At 40.5% G+C, this 14,958-nt stretch overlaps 1 protein-coding gene across 2 annotated transcripts in view; it reads left to right on the top strand.

The window, feature by feature from the left end:
* The window catches only part of LOC108700135, a 54,708-nt gene that overhangs the window by 33,312 nt on the left and 6,438 nt on the right, over window positions 1–14,958 (top strand). For both annotated transcript variants that reach the window (XM_041574865.1, XM_018233036.2), the window contains exons 7-9: window positions 4,750–4,935; window positions 5,978–6,047; window positions 8,735–10,174. In XM_041574865.1, coding sequence (XP_041430799.1) covers window positions 4,750–4,935; window positions 5,978–6,047; window positions 8,735–10,174 — 1,696 coding nt within the window. The remainder of the gene's footprint in view (window positions 1–4,749; window positions 4,936–5,977; window positions 6,048–8,734; window positions 10,175–14,958) is intronic.

Raw genomic sequence — 14,958 nt, 5'->3', positions numbered from 1 at the left:
ACGTGTCTCTGGTGAAACCCGCCATCACCAACCGGTTCTCTGGCGGTCAATCTCCTCCTCCTGCCATCTCTGTGGAGGGTCAACTCGAGTACGAGGTGGAGAAAATCTTAGACTCCAGGATCTCCAGAGGGTCCCTTCAGTACCTCATTCAGTGGAGGGGCTTTGGTCCTGAAGAATGCTCCTGGGAAGGACACCGTGATGTTCACGCTCCTCGTCTGGTGAGGGATTTTCACGCCAAGTTTCCCCAGAAGCCTTGTCCTGGTGGTCCTGAGGCCCCCCGTGAGGGGGGGGTACTGTCACGATCGCCGCCCGGAGCAGGACCAGGAGCTCCGGGCGGCGCAGCTATTCCTTCCGACGCCGCTCCCAAAATGGCGGCGCCCATGGCCGCCACGTGGGTAGCGGCGCCGGCGCAGAGACGCCTGCGCGCAAGTGCGCAGGCGCGAAAACGTCACAACGGCGCGACGGACGCAGGCGCAGCGCGTCGGTCGCAGACGTGCTGACGCCGACGCAAGGGCGCCAAAAAACCCCTTTAAAAGGACGCCTGAGGCGTCAAGATGGCGCCCGAAAATAGGATCTTGTTCCTGATTAGATTCCTGGGTTCCCTGTTGCTGTTATTCCTGTGTATTCGATTGATTGATCTCTTGTTGTTGACCCCCTGCCTGGACTTTGGACTCTGTTTATATTCTGCCTGCCTTTTGACCTGTTGCCTGAACTTTATTACCCCTTCTGCTGAATCCCTGGATACCACGATCCTGATCCCTCCTGAGGGGCTTCCTCCTATATCCGGACAACTCCCCAGAGGGAACTCCCGGTTCCCTGACACTTACTGAGTGATATATTTTGCTGCCATCTGATACTTAGCCAGGATTGTACTAACTCCTAGCTGACAGATTCTTTTGTTACGATGTTCTGTTATGTTACTAATGAGCATCAGGACAATCTTTTTTAAGAATAAAATGTTTGATTCAGACAGTGTAGTGTAAATTCTGCTTGTTGCACCCAAAAAAATGTCCATGGGTTATTTAATGCATGCCCTGCTTACAGTACCTCCAGAGAGTAATTAAATGAGAAAACATGTTGACACAATGTTCGAGTTCTATTTAAGACTCATTTCTGTAGCCCTAATTTGCTGTCAAAGTACTGAATATTCTGATCCTTCTTAGATGAAGCTGGGTATTCAATAATGCAAATGGTGCCATTACAAACTTGGTTGGCACATATGTGTCATTATTAGTGAAGGGCGAATAAATTCACCAGAAAAAACTCGTCAGGCACGAATTTCCGTGTTTTGCTGCCAGCTAGTAAATTAGCAAAACTGCTGTAAAAATTCACTGGCGAAAAATCCTCCATGACAAAAAAACTTGTTGCACATATTAAAATTGTCGCTCGCGTCAAACTTGTTGAGTGTCAAAATAATTTTTAGGCCCATTGAATTTTTCTCAGTTTCACTAATCTTTTGCTAAAACTCAATTGCATATTATGGGAAACCCAAAACTTATTTTGGCTTTATTGTTACTGAATGTAATCTATTTCTACGTACATGTATTATTCATTGTACAGTGTACTGTGTATCATTTTTACATGTGTTTATTGTGCCATGTGTTCTGGGGGTTTTTACATGGAACTGGCACAACTGTATGTTTACACTGTTCAAACTGAAATGGGCACTGTTGGAGCTGGAACTATCATGCCATGTGTTTTGGAAGGTAATATACATGAAACCGTCACTGTATTTATCCTTCCGTGTTTTTTGGGGTATTATACATAAAATTTGCCCTGGGATGCTATAATGCAATATGAAAAGCAAATGTCTTTAATTTGCCTCGCCAAATACACAAATCACTTTGTGCCTATGTTTAGATCTGTAGTTGGCAAATAAAGCCCCAAGTATGACTTTAGATCATACTCTATAAAGGCATAAATACGCAAAATAAATCCTTGCCCACTTGTTCACTATTTTGTTGTTTTTTTTAAAAAATTTTTGCACAAAACCTGTACTTATGGCCTGAAGATTTATGCAAGCAGGGGCAGATTAATGCACAGGCTTGCCTAGGCTATAGCCTAGGAGTCCAGTGTTATTAGGGGCCCATCTAGCTTTTTAAAAATCTTTTAATGTTTATTTTTATTTGTGCTGGGTGCATGTGCACCTGAGACTGGGAAAAGATGGATGCATGCAGCTGGATGCATGCAGATCCATGCACCTGAGCTCTCTATGCCAGATTTTGTCTGGCGTGCGATGAACCTGACCCGGTGTAGAGAGCACACATGCCTGGATCTGCACATATCAAATGCTCGGGAGTGGGTATAGCCTAGAAGGGGGCCCTGTGGAAAGTGTAGCCTAGGGGCCTCACATACTGTAACATTAATCCGCCACTATGTGCAAGGCTACTATAGAAAACTGTCCAAAATTACCAATTTAAAATAATTTTATGTAGAATATTTTGTGTGTACGGAGTTTAGGTTGTGCTGCAGAAACATGAGTCAAACATGCAGGCAAAGGACTGGGTGGAATAAAAATGACATCAAAACTTTAGAAATCGCAGCATAACAGCCACAAGATCTACAGAAGGACAGTTTTATTTTGGTATTATATGTTTAAATCATTTCAAAATATACAACAGCAATCACATGCCAAATTTAGTCTGTATTTTGTGTAATTATGGACAGGCAAAATATACCCTATACCTAATAATAACATTTCTGTTCTCTCTAATTATACGGTCAGTTCCTTTTCATATATACATTGCTTGGCCAACCATTAGTTACCACATTTCTAGTTTTGAGAACAACACAATTCCTTGCTCCTGATTTATGCTCCATTTTGGTGTTTTCTGGACAGATGTTGCCTGGCGTATTTATATCTAATAGATAACCTTGGCATATGGTGAGATTAATGGCATGGAGCAAGTGATAAGCATCAGTGCTTGATGTTTATTATAGATAACGTTGATTTTTGCAAAATGGAAAAAGTACCTCCCTTTGTGTTCTTTGATTCATGAAGCTCTTTTGCTGAAGTACTTCATGAATTCTCCAAAGTGCTTTACTTGACTGTACTAATACTCAGTTTTTAACCAATAATGTATATTGTTCCTAGATTTTTATATAACCACTTGCAATATATGCATACACTTGTAGGGTAATTCATTGCATGGGTTTTGTGAATCCTTGACTAATTACATTGTCTCACTGAACCATAGATTGATTTATTGATATGCAGTGGCGTAACTATAGACAAGCAGACCCCACTGTCGCAGGAGGGCCTGGGGTACTGGGGGGCCTGGACCGCAAGATCTGCTTACACTAAAGTTACGTGGAACCCCACTCCACAGCTACTCTCTTACTTCTGACTGGGGAAAGGTGACGCAAGCAGTCGGAAGACTCCGTCATGGGGCGAGAAGGGGTATTTACAAGCATAGGGCAGGGAGTGGGTAGGGGCAGAGAGGGGAGTGGGGGAGAAGGGCAGATGGTTTGGGATTGCAGTGCACTTGGGCCCTTTGAAGATTTTTTTGAAGGGGGGTAGGAAAGGATGGAGAGCAACATTAGCATGCAAAAAGTTCTTGGGGGGGCACAAAATATGGGCTGTGATTTTCTATTGGTAGCCCCAATGTGGACTGGCAGCCTACAGGAGACTCTGTTTGGCAGTCCACATGGTTTTTATAAGGGAACTATTGAGAAAATAAAAATGTAATATAAGCTTCAGCATACTGCAATAAGAAACATTCTAAATAATATCAATTAAAAATTCTGCAAGTTTCTGAAATAATCAAGTTTCTCTCAAGTTCCTCTCTCAGCATCTGTTTTCTCTTCAATCTCTCTTCATGCAGGAGTTGGGTGTCAGATAATCATTAACAGTTAGATCCAATATATCTTATAGGGGGGCTCCATGTATTAGAGCTCACTCTATTAAAATCACCAGGCATAATGTCTCTCTACATGCAGAATTTGTGCAAATGGCAGTTATTTTGTTATGTTTTGTTTATACTGGAATCAGTTATTTGAGTGAGCTCTAATTTCTCTGCTACGAAAAGAAGTCCCCTATAAAATATATTGGATCTAACTTTCAATGACTATCTTACACCCAACTGCTGCAAGAAGACAGAATGAAGGGAAACAGATGCTGAGAGAGGGATAGTGAACATAATCTTGATTATTTCAGAACTGATGCAGAAGATTTAATTGATATGTATTTACATAGTTTCTTATTTCATTATGTTGAAGCTTGTTTTAAATTTTCATTTTCCTGATCGTTCCTCCTTAAGTAACTAAAGTTTGCCTTCAAGCAGGGAACTCAAAAAGAATCACCTGCTTCAGGACACTGGGATCAACATCCAATGGGTCGGAGAGCAGCATGTTGCTCATGATTCATGGTTGTGGATCACTGCTAAAAAGAATATTCATGTGGGAATCGATCTGGGGTTTGAACAAGATTCTACTAAAACAAAGGTGTCATGTGTTTATGGAGCCAACTAGTAATGCTTTTGAGGGGACATAGGTGGCCCACATGCCTCCAGTTAGTCTTGCTCTAAAAGATCTTACTCTTGAGTTCCAGTAAGTGGTACAATTATCCATTTTATTCTGTGTGAGATCTAAAGGTAGATTTTGTTTTTCTTATCATATTAAAGCTCCCCCAGTAATCAGTATAATATATGCTAATTAAAATAAGAGGATGATTTCAGAGACCACTGTTCAAATGAGTTTGACTTCAAGGTTAGTTTGTACGAAATCTAAATTTTCTTTGTTTCTTCACAGCCAATCAGTCCACTGCAATTCAGTGGGGTTTCTCGTCCCAACACACCAGCAAACTTATTGCTTCCAGTGGACTTTTCATCTCCTGCCAGTCCCTTGGTCTGCCTGGATAATTCAGCAGCAAAGCACAGGATTGCAGTGAAGCCAAAGAAGCAAAGAGGACCTGCTCTGAAACTGAAGCAAACTGATGTATGTTTAGTGTATACACTGGCAAAATGCTGCAACTGTTTTATAGAGTATTGCTGCATACGACTTGCTATTAAACTTGATGGGTGAAAGTTGACTATAATGTACCGTATGATAAAAGAACTACATCTGCATCACTTTAGCTACAGGGCTATAACCAAATGTAATAAAAGATGCAACGTTTCTGGTCCAATCTGCTACATCAGCCAGTGAACAGGTAGTATTTACTGGTCACCTGTTTAAAGGGAAATATCTTATTAGTTGCTATGGGCTACTGCACCTAGACAAACTTTGTGAAATGTATTATACTGTATATATTTGGGGCAATTGTGTAATATAATAAAAAGTTTGCTACTGATCTAGTTATCTATGGCAACTGATCTCCAGGATTCATTTACTGGTCTGTTATTTAAAAACAAAAATCACTATAGGTTATTGGACCTAGGCAAACTTTGCATAATTTATTACAATAACCTACAAACATTATTTTCAATTATCTCTAAAAGTTGGAGATATACACTATATATCTAGCAGTGAACATATCATAAAATATCATAAGCTATTAGTAATATACTTAATTTAAATTGACAAAAGTTGACAATAAGCTTTGTCACATCAAAGTGGCAGGGAGATCAAGCTTGTGTGATTATAATGGAGAAGCAAATATTGCTGGAGTGTTAATCGCAAATTCTTTTGAATTCATCTTTTTATTGGTTTTCCCCTACTGGTTGACTTTTTTTTTTTAAAGTATGTTTATTAAAGGAAATTAAAGGTAAAATCTAGTATAATCGAATGTGTTGCACCCCCATTGATTATACCTTTAGTTCTCTTTTAAATGATAAGCTTTATTACAGTGCAATTTTGTATACAAAAAACGAAAAGAAGGCGATCGCGACACTGGAATATTCCACATATTATACTCCCTTTGATACAACATGCAATATTTTATGGTAGTATTGACTTTAATCTTAAATTACATTTATATTGTAATTCAAGATAACAATGTGTTTATTTTGGTGTTATTATTAGTGTTATTATTTTGCAGGAAGAGCAATGTAAAGACACAGTAAAAACTGATGAAGATGTGACCAAAAAAGAAGACAAAAGCAAAGAAGGTAGTGAATTGTCAGCAGTATAAAGAACAAAAATTTGACAATCTCTGGGTCCCGTGGGCTCTTTAGAAATACATTTACACTATGCCAGGGACAATACCATTCTGGTCTACTAGGTCATTTCTGCCAGTTCTAAAGACTGCATACATTCTGTTTACATTAAGCAGTGCCCTCTTGAATTTTTGTGTCGGTTATTGGTCACTATGTATGTAAACACATTTATTTTACAGCTCTGCAGAGTATGTTGATGCTATAAAAATACATGTTAGTAATAATAATTATGATAATACATGAGCAAAAGCAGTTACAGAGGTGCACAGGCTCTATGCCTCTTTAATTGTGTTATGAAGTGTACACCGCATGTTCCTTTAGCCTTGAAAAATTCTTGAAGCTGTATCCAAAAACTAGGAAAAGCTCTGATGGTTATTGACTAAGTGATCCTTTTAATTGCTGAAAAATAGATAAATGTGAGAGGTTATAAAATGGGCAGTGCATCATCACAAAACTCATTGTTTTCTAATGTACAGTTTTTCTAAAAAAAAAGAGAAAAAGCAAAAGTAGGTATTAACAGCAATTAAGTTGAATCACTGCATGCATAGTATTTTCCATGCGGCGATTCGTGCAAAGTCAATGCAGGGGATACAGGTATATAAGGCACTGGCCTAGCCACTCGCCAGTAGTGAATCCAAATGAAAAAATTGCCAATACCTGTGCAAGCACAGGTATTGGCAATTTTTTCATTTCCATGCGGTGATTGCCATTCTTCAGGATTAAAAGGTATTATTAAACACTTATAGGGGAAGGTAATAAAAGTCAATAGAGCACACACAATTTGCACACATAAGAGTAAAGCTTTGCATTTCGCAGTGTAATATTCTTCATTAGACTATTATTGCATTACGAATTTTAATTGCACATTGCTCACTTTTAAGAAGTGCTTGAAGGGGTCATAATTTTCTGGAGCAATCATAACAACTTCATCAGTAAGAAGTTATATTACATTCACTGCTCACCAGCGCAAACTACAAGATTGCAAACCTTCTTCCACTGTCGGAAGAGGTCGCTGAGCAGTTTCCGGGTTTGTAAAAGCTATATTAAATTTTCAGAAAGAGAAATTTGTTTGCGCAAACGTTTTGATTTGCAAATATTTTTTAAATTACCGACTTTTATTACATTCCCCCATTTATTTATTGTAGGAGAGTGTTATGTATGGCATGGCCCTTAGCAGAATAACTAAAAACATGGATATTTTGCAATTAAACTATAGGCAAAAAAGCAGTGCCAGACCTACATATGAGGGCGCCCCTTGCCCTAATCACCCCCATTTCCCTTTATCTCCACATGCAACACCTGCATATCCTTTGATTCCTCCTCACATGATTCCCCCCACACACAATTACCCTTCAGAGAAACAGTACATCTGCGAACAGGGAGTTTATGTGCATAAGAAGGGTCAAACCTAGTGTAAGGCAGGCAAGAGAAGTATATATCCAGTGCCCCTTGCCATTGCACCGTAGGCACAGGTCTCTTCTACCTACCCCAAGTTCTGGCTCTGCAAAAACATATATTCAACACAAGCCCTATTATTTATGTTCATCTTGAAAAATTGGTGTACTTTCCCTTTAAGTTTTAAAAATTAATTAATCTTGCCCTCTTTTATATTTCCAGTAATATAGTAGTTCATACACTGCTCCACTTCAGAAGCTACAATACAAAGCAAAGAAAGAGGGTCACAGAGCAACTAATATATTAGATGTTGGTCTTAGTTTAGGAAGACTCTGAGCTAACTTACAGAGCTTATTTATATAGGGGAAGGAAAAATGAAACATTTTTATAACCAAAATTATAATTTTTATTAAAAAAAATATTATTGTGATATAATATTTCAAACGTGGCACATTTTCTAAACGCGAACGGTCCCTTTAAGCTGCAATGTATAAAGATTGAAGTATTTCTTGGGTAGAAGCATGCTCATTGAATTTATGATGCACCTTATAATTAAACCTTAACTTGAAGGCCGAACAAAGTCATATTTTGGCCATTGACAGTAAGGTTATTTTTACTTTAAACAAGAAAGTGGAAAATATTGTATATGCCAACTTGTATATCTAGAGTCCTTTCTCTTACAAGCACATGCATTGAACAAAAGTGCCCTCTAGTGCTAACAATGTAGTGTTTCCAGTGATACAATATGTTTGCTTTAATGATCAGGGCCAAATTTGTGGTGATACAACAAAGGCCCAAGCCTAGGGAAGCAAAATTTTAGAGGAGGCATGCCACCCAACCCCACCCTAAGGAACACTGGGTACACAAAGCTGTAGGGCTCCAACGATTGCGTGTGTGCATGCAGGGGAGGGGTTGCTCGAAATCAGCGGGCGCTAGGACCACATGGCCTTGGGGCAATGAATGGAGAAATCGAGCCGCGTGAATGATTGATATTGACATTGAATATAATGATATATGTATATATGAGTCTGATGGATCTGCACTCTTTTAATTATACATTGGTGATCTTTGGTTTACACAGTGGTACAGCATCAAATTACCTTATCTTCAAGAGAGCTGCAACAGTCTTTAAAAACCAGCTCTATGTGTAGTGCAGCTTCAATTGTCATAAACAGTCATATTTTATACATAATGAAATTTATTATGTTCTGCAGGGCATAAACTTTTTTTTCAACTGCTTTCAGATGCAGTGGTACAGTCACTTGAACTGGATGTGACTGTCCAAGTTGAATCAGAAATAGAAGAGATAAAGGAGGACCACGGAGAATATACTCCACCTGTTGTTTCTGTTACTCTTATTCCTGAAGATGAACAATGTATTCCGCAAGATGAATTAACCTGTGGAGAGACCGATGTTGATATCCATAGTAATCTGGTACCTTCTGAAGACCAAGCAGAGGATCACTGTAAAGAAACAGACAAGCAAGCACAGAATTCTCCATGCTCTGACCCTGAAGTGTTTCTTCATTTATATGTGCAGAGTAATATCACAGCAGTTTGTGATAACCCAGAGATTTTAAATAATACCAACATTGAGACTTCAGATATTGTTGAAAGTGACATACAATGTGACTCCACAAATATTTCCCAAGAAAATGACGAGTGCACTGAGACAATTTCATTGGTGGAAACCATTGGTGCTGAAGTTAAAGATGATGAGCAGGGAGAATGCTCTGATCTGGATATTTTCTTGTTAGCAACTGAAGATGAAGCACAAATTAATATGGAAAGCACTTTAATTGTTGAGGACTTGAATTTACCAGCTGCTGACCTGTTGCCTGATACTTTAGCTACTGATGCCTGTAACAGTAACAAAGCTGCAGAAACAGAAGATGAGACCTCTCCAAGTATTACAATGAGTGAAACTCTAGACACTGCAACAAAGGACATGGCAACTATGTTTGAAACTGAAATATCTTTAGCTGAAGAGGAAGACAAGTGTATAACAACAGACAAGGCTATGTTCAACCTTAATGCACAGCATACAGTGCTGGAAGCTGAAAATGCAGGCCAAACAATATTGGAAGAGGACAACAGAATTAATCAGACTTCATATGAATGTGAAGAAGAAAGTTTGCCTCTAGACTCCCCAGAAAAAGTGTTTACTGATGGTAAGCCAAATGCAAGACATTCAGAAAGTCCCCAAAAAACCTCTACAAAGCCAGTTCTGTTCACTGTAGTCCCAGCATGGCAAAGATCCCTCTCTGTGGGATCTACTGTGAAAGACAGCAGCTTTTTCAGGAATATTAATGTGCACAACATTAAGACAGAGCTGTTTGTTGGAAGTGCAAGTGTCCCAGATTCGTTTAGCTCAGAGGAATCAAAAAAGGAAAATGTTCAGATGATCAAATCAATTGAAGCTGAAGCAGCAGTCCCCTTTGGGGTCCGGCTGAGAAGGACAACATCCTCTTTAAAATACAATGAAGAGGAACAAGTTGGTGAATCAATACAACAGAGTTTATGTTCTTCTGAACCAACATTAGTTGTAAGTCAGAATATACAAAATCCTGCAAAGAAAACCGAGACACTATCAGACATGAGCGTATCTAAGCTATCCCAAGCCAGCGAGGACAGATGGCAACAAAAGACAAAACCTGAGGATCTTTCACAGAGACAGAACTCTGGTAAGTTTCATTTGTTAAAGCTTACACATAAAGCAATATGTTTCTAGAGGTGCATGTTCTTTCCAGCCTTACTATATTCTTGATTTCTTTCTGATAATGAAGTAAAAACTAAGTGTGTGCAGCAACTGACTAATGGTCTAGTTCCCCTTTTAGTTCACTTTTAATATGTTATAGAATAGTAATTTCAATTGGTTTTCTTTTAATTATTTGCTTTCTTTTATTGGTACTGTTACTTTTTATTACTTATCTTACTATTTAGGTTCTCTCCCTGTCATATTCAAGTCTTTTATTCAAGCCTCTGATTGGTTGCTAGGATAATTTGAACCCTAGAAACCAAAGTCCCAACTGTAGAGCTGCTGAACAAAAAGCTAAATAATTTAAAAAATCACAAATAATAAAAAAAGACCAATTGCAAATTGTCTAAGATATTACTGCCTGCATCATACTTAAAGGCAAACACATACCCTTTGATAATCAAGCAGTTTTATACTTTTCTGAATTTTGTTGCAAGGTAGGGGCTTATGGGGGCATGGTCTACATTCAGATTGTATTTAGTAGATTTAGAAGTGGAGGGTGCAGGGCAAAACAAATTTGTCAAGACCTCGTAACTTTTATAACATAATTCATTTCAACCTAAGGTCCTTAAGCTCTTGTTCATCTACAGTTCCAGAAATATACAAAAAGGAGGTTGTGTAAGCACTTTAAGTAAAATATAGGTCCACGGGTTGTAAACTAATATGGCTAAATTAATAACAAGCACACAAAAGATGCTATGCATTCTTGACCTGCAGTTCCCACCTACCCAGAGCTGGGCCAGGGGCACAAGTTGAGGAACTCGCCTGAGGTAGTATCGCAGACGAATTACCAGGTGCATCAAAAAGCAGCTTATGGTAGCTTTAATAGTGCTCTCTGCATTAACAATGCCCCCGGGAAAGGTAAGTGGGGGCGGCACAAGCTTCAGAATCTCCCCTAAGCTAGGCCAAAGATTTTTCTCTCCCAAGACAAGTATTAGAATCTGCAATGCCCTTTCGCTCCAATACACAATACAACACCACCATTGCTTCGTGTCTTAAGGAATTAGTGCTGACATATACCAGCTGACATGGGATAGATAAGGACATGCAAAGAGCTGGTGTAATGATAAAGCTAATGATAAAATAATGTGCTGCTATGAACACTGCAAAAATTATTTGCTTGCACCCTCCCATCAGAAAAAGTTTAGCAACAGTAGGGACAGTAGTAATAAGACCATTAAACCTGGGTAAACTGCTTTGTTGTTGATACAGTATTTCTTAAATGGATTGGCCAAATCTGGAAGGATCTTGGACTTCACAGACATTCTGATTTTTCTAGTGCTCAGTTAGTTGACTACTGCTTATCAAAGAGTTCCATAAATTGGCATTATAGGGCAGGTCAGTGATCTCCAGTGCTGGGACAGGGCATTGTCTGCAATAGGTTTGTTGATGTTCTCCCTGTGTCTCCAGAACTAGGAATAGACATGTAACAGGTGGGTTAGGGTTTGCCTCAATCTTCCTTGAGTTACTATATACTGGTTCCAGAACCCAGGCAAGGGGTCCAACTCCCAGCAACTCCTGGTAGGCACAATATAAGTGCACTCTATATCTTCAGGCCGGCCCTCTCTTATGGTATGGAGGAAGGGATAACACTCTGGTATGGACACACAGCCATAACTCTTTATCAAATAACTTTTGGGCAGCAGTGGTCCTTCAAAAACAATGGAACTCTTTATTCAGCCTTTGGTACAATCCTAAAATGCCAATCAGTGTGTGCGGAGGGTTACACTCCAGGAGCATCAGATGGCAGCAGGCCATTTACATTGATACAATACTCAGATTCTTTCTGATTAGTTACCTTCTCACACAGGGTAGTATTGTCTGCCTCTGATGCACAATGCTCATTGAAGGTGAACCTCACAGCTGGTCCCATGTTCCAAGGATCTCTCTATCCTTATCACTGCAGGGTGGTAACCCTTCACTAAACTCCTCGTTGGAGCTGCTCACTAACTTTCCTAATCCTGATGGTTTCTGACCTAATGCTTGCTTACTCCTATACTGAAGTCTACCTCCACCTCAGGCCCTAGCAGCAACACACCACATCCTTCAGCCAGTGGGTGCACTAGAAAGAGACAGAACACATGTGGGCATACCTTTTTATAACATCTGGGGAATTACTCCCTCTACCCTCTGGGAAAGATAACCCAGCCTAGCTGGACAACTAAATCTGGGGTACAGAAAAGTCTTACCCTTTTATAAAATATAATAGTGACATCTACTGGCCAGTTACTGAACTGCCAGCAAAATACTTTCACTTAGGAAAAAGGAAACCGCTTATCCTTTTAGAACTTAGGATCCAATCTAACTGACTTGCCCAAGGGTCCAAAGAACTTAAAGGTCAGCAAAACCTTTACCCACCTATAGACAGAACATTATATTTAATATTAGGGGTCTATTGTGTCTTCTAATGCATAATGTTTTAGTGTAGGTTTATACTGTGAGACACTGGGGGGGGGAATGGAATACAAACTCAAAAAAGAGGAAAGTTAGGGGGTAATTTAGACAGATAAAGGTGTGCAGGTCATTGGTGAGCAAAGGACAGACAATGGAGGTGGGTTTCCATATACAGATACCCACCCCTTTTCCACATACAATTTATTTTTGCAGAGCATATCTCAGTTAGTGTGAAAGTGCTGTAGCAAATATGTTTACATACATTGTGAAGTTTAGGGGGATCACAGTGGGCTTCGCACCATGAGTGAAGGAAAAACACAGGCTTTTGCAGCAGCAGAGCAATAACAACAGAAAATAGCTTGTGTTCAGCAACCAAAAATCCAAAGAATGAAACAAACTGCTTACTTCAGCACTGAAATGTGCGTCAAAGAAAATGTAATGGATGCTTTTAAGCAAGTGATACATCGTACTACACGTTAATATATGTTTAAATGGGAACTCTGCAAAAAAATAACTTAAGCTTTTTGAAAAGTAAACATAATTTCAAGCATAAAAAATGCAGACTTTTCATGTTTTTTAATGGCTTCTGACAGTTCCCTAAGCCTAGCCCCCCGCTCTCCTGCTGATCTCTCTGACTACTTTGCTGAGCTGGCTGACTACTGTGACTTTGTATCAACAGCCAGCTGTCATTTCACTGCATCCTCCAAACTCCACAATTCCCTGCACATGTGATTTCAATAAGGAATGGAACATCATAGTGCAATGCATTGTGGGATATGTAGTTTCTGCATGCTGTTGTAAACTGTGGAGAAGTTGTTACAATTTGTAACATCAGTGGGGCTCATTTATCTAAACTGGGCAAATTTGCCCATGGGCAGTTACCTATAGCAACCATTCAGGGGTGCTTCGCCAATGAGGCAAGTTGAGGCTGTCGCCTCAGGTGGCAGCGCCACAGTAGGTACCAGGGGCAGCAAAAATGCTGCTCCTGGTACTTTAAGAGCGAATTTCCGGGGGGGGGGCAGCAGCAACTGCTGCTGCCTTAGGCAGCGGAGGGGCCAGGATCGCCCCTGCAACCAATCAGGGATTAGCTTTTTGAAGCCAGCTGCCAGTAGAACATTGAATGCAGCAATTTGATTGGTTGCCATGGGTTACTGCCCATGGGCAAATTTGCCCAGTGTTGATAAATGACCCCCAGTGTTTTAGTCCCTTCTTCCCTGCCAGGATTTCAAATGATGCAGAAAGAGAAGAACTGTTAAACAGCTGGATTTCAGCATAGAAAATGGCATTTATTCATACTTTTTGAAGAAACCGGTAACTGTGATGGGTATATTAGGGGTTTCTGTGTTATGTGGGCCTCTTTATCAAATTTTGGAGTTCCCCTTTTAAAATGATAGCTTGAGTGAAATCCTATATACTAACCGAAGGCCTATCTATGTCCCGAGTGGAGGGGAGGCAGATGCGCACGCAACTTCGGTTAGGATCTATGAGATGCGCGCGCAACTTCAGCCGAAAGACATAGATGCGGCCTTCGATTAGCAGATGTGCTGGAAGGTTAGGATCAGAACAGGTTAGGATCGGGGAGGCAGATGCGCTGGAAGGTTAGGATCTAGGGAGGCAGATGCGCTCACCGTCTCCTTCTGCCTCCCGCCGCCTCTTCTTTCCTGCTCACTCAGGCGGCGACCGCTGGAAGGTTAGGATCTAGGGAGGCAGATGCGCTCACCGTCACACTAGGGGAACCGGTTGCGTACCTGCACGAAAGTCTGTATAAGCGTCGGCCATCTTGCTACTCCTCTGCGACTTTGTCATCCGCCCACTGCCAAATCCGCCCACTAAAGTCTGTATAAGCGTCGGCCATCTTGCTACTCCTCTGCGAGTTTGTCATCCGCCCACTAAAGTCTGTATAAGCATCGGCCATCTTGCTACTCCTTTGCAAGTTTGTCTAATGGCGGCGCTAGCGTCACTCTAGGAGGGGAACCGGTTGCGTACCTGCACGAAAGTCTGTATAAGCGTCGGCCATCTTGCTACTCCTCTGCGACTTTGTCATCCGCCCACTGCCAAATCCGCCCACTAAAGTCTGTATAAGCGTCGGCCATCTTGCTACTCCTCTGCGAGTTTGTCATCCGCCCACTAAAGTCTGTATAAGCGTCGGCCATCTTGCTACTCCTTTGCAAGTTTGTCTAATGGCGGCGCTAGCGTCACTCTAGGAGGGGAACCGGTTGCGTACCTGCGTGGGTGGCCATTTTTAGCAAAACGGGCTATATTATCTCCAAAAAATATTGATGTTGACATGATAAACAACCAAGTGATTGCATTACT

Source organism: Xenopus laevis, chromosome 8S, assembly GCF_017654675.1.
Source record: "Xenopus laevis strain J_2021 chromosome 8S, Xenopus_laevis_v10.1, whole genome shotgun sequence".
Taxonomy (NCBI): Eukaryota; Metazoa; Chordata; class Amphibia; order Anura; family Pipidae; genus Xenopus; species Xenopus laevis.
This window is presented reverse-complemented; position numbering and strand designations above follow the sequence as displayed.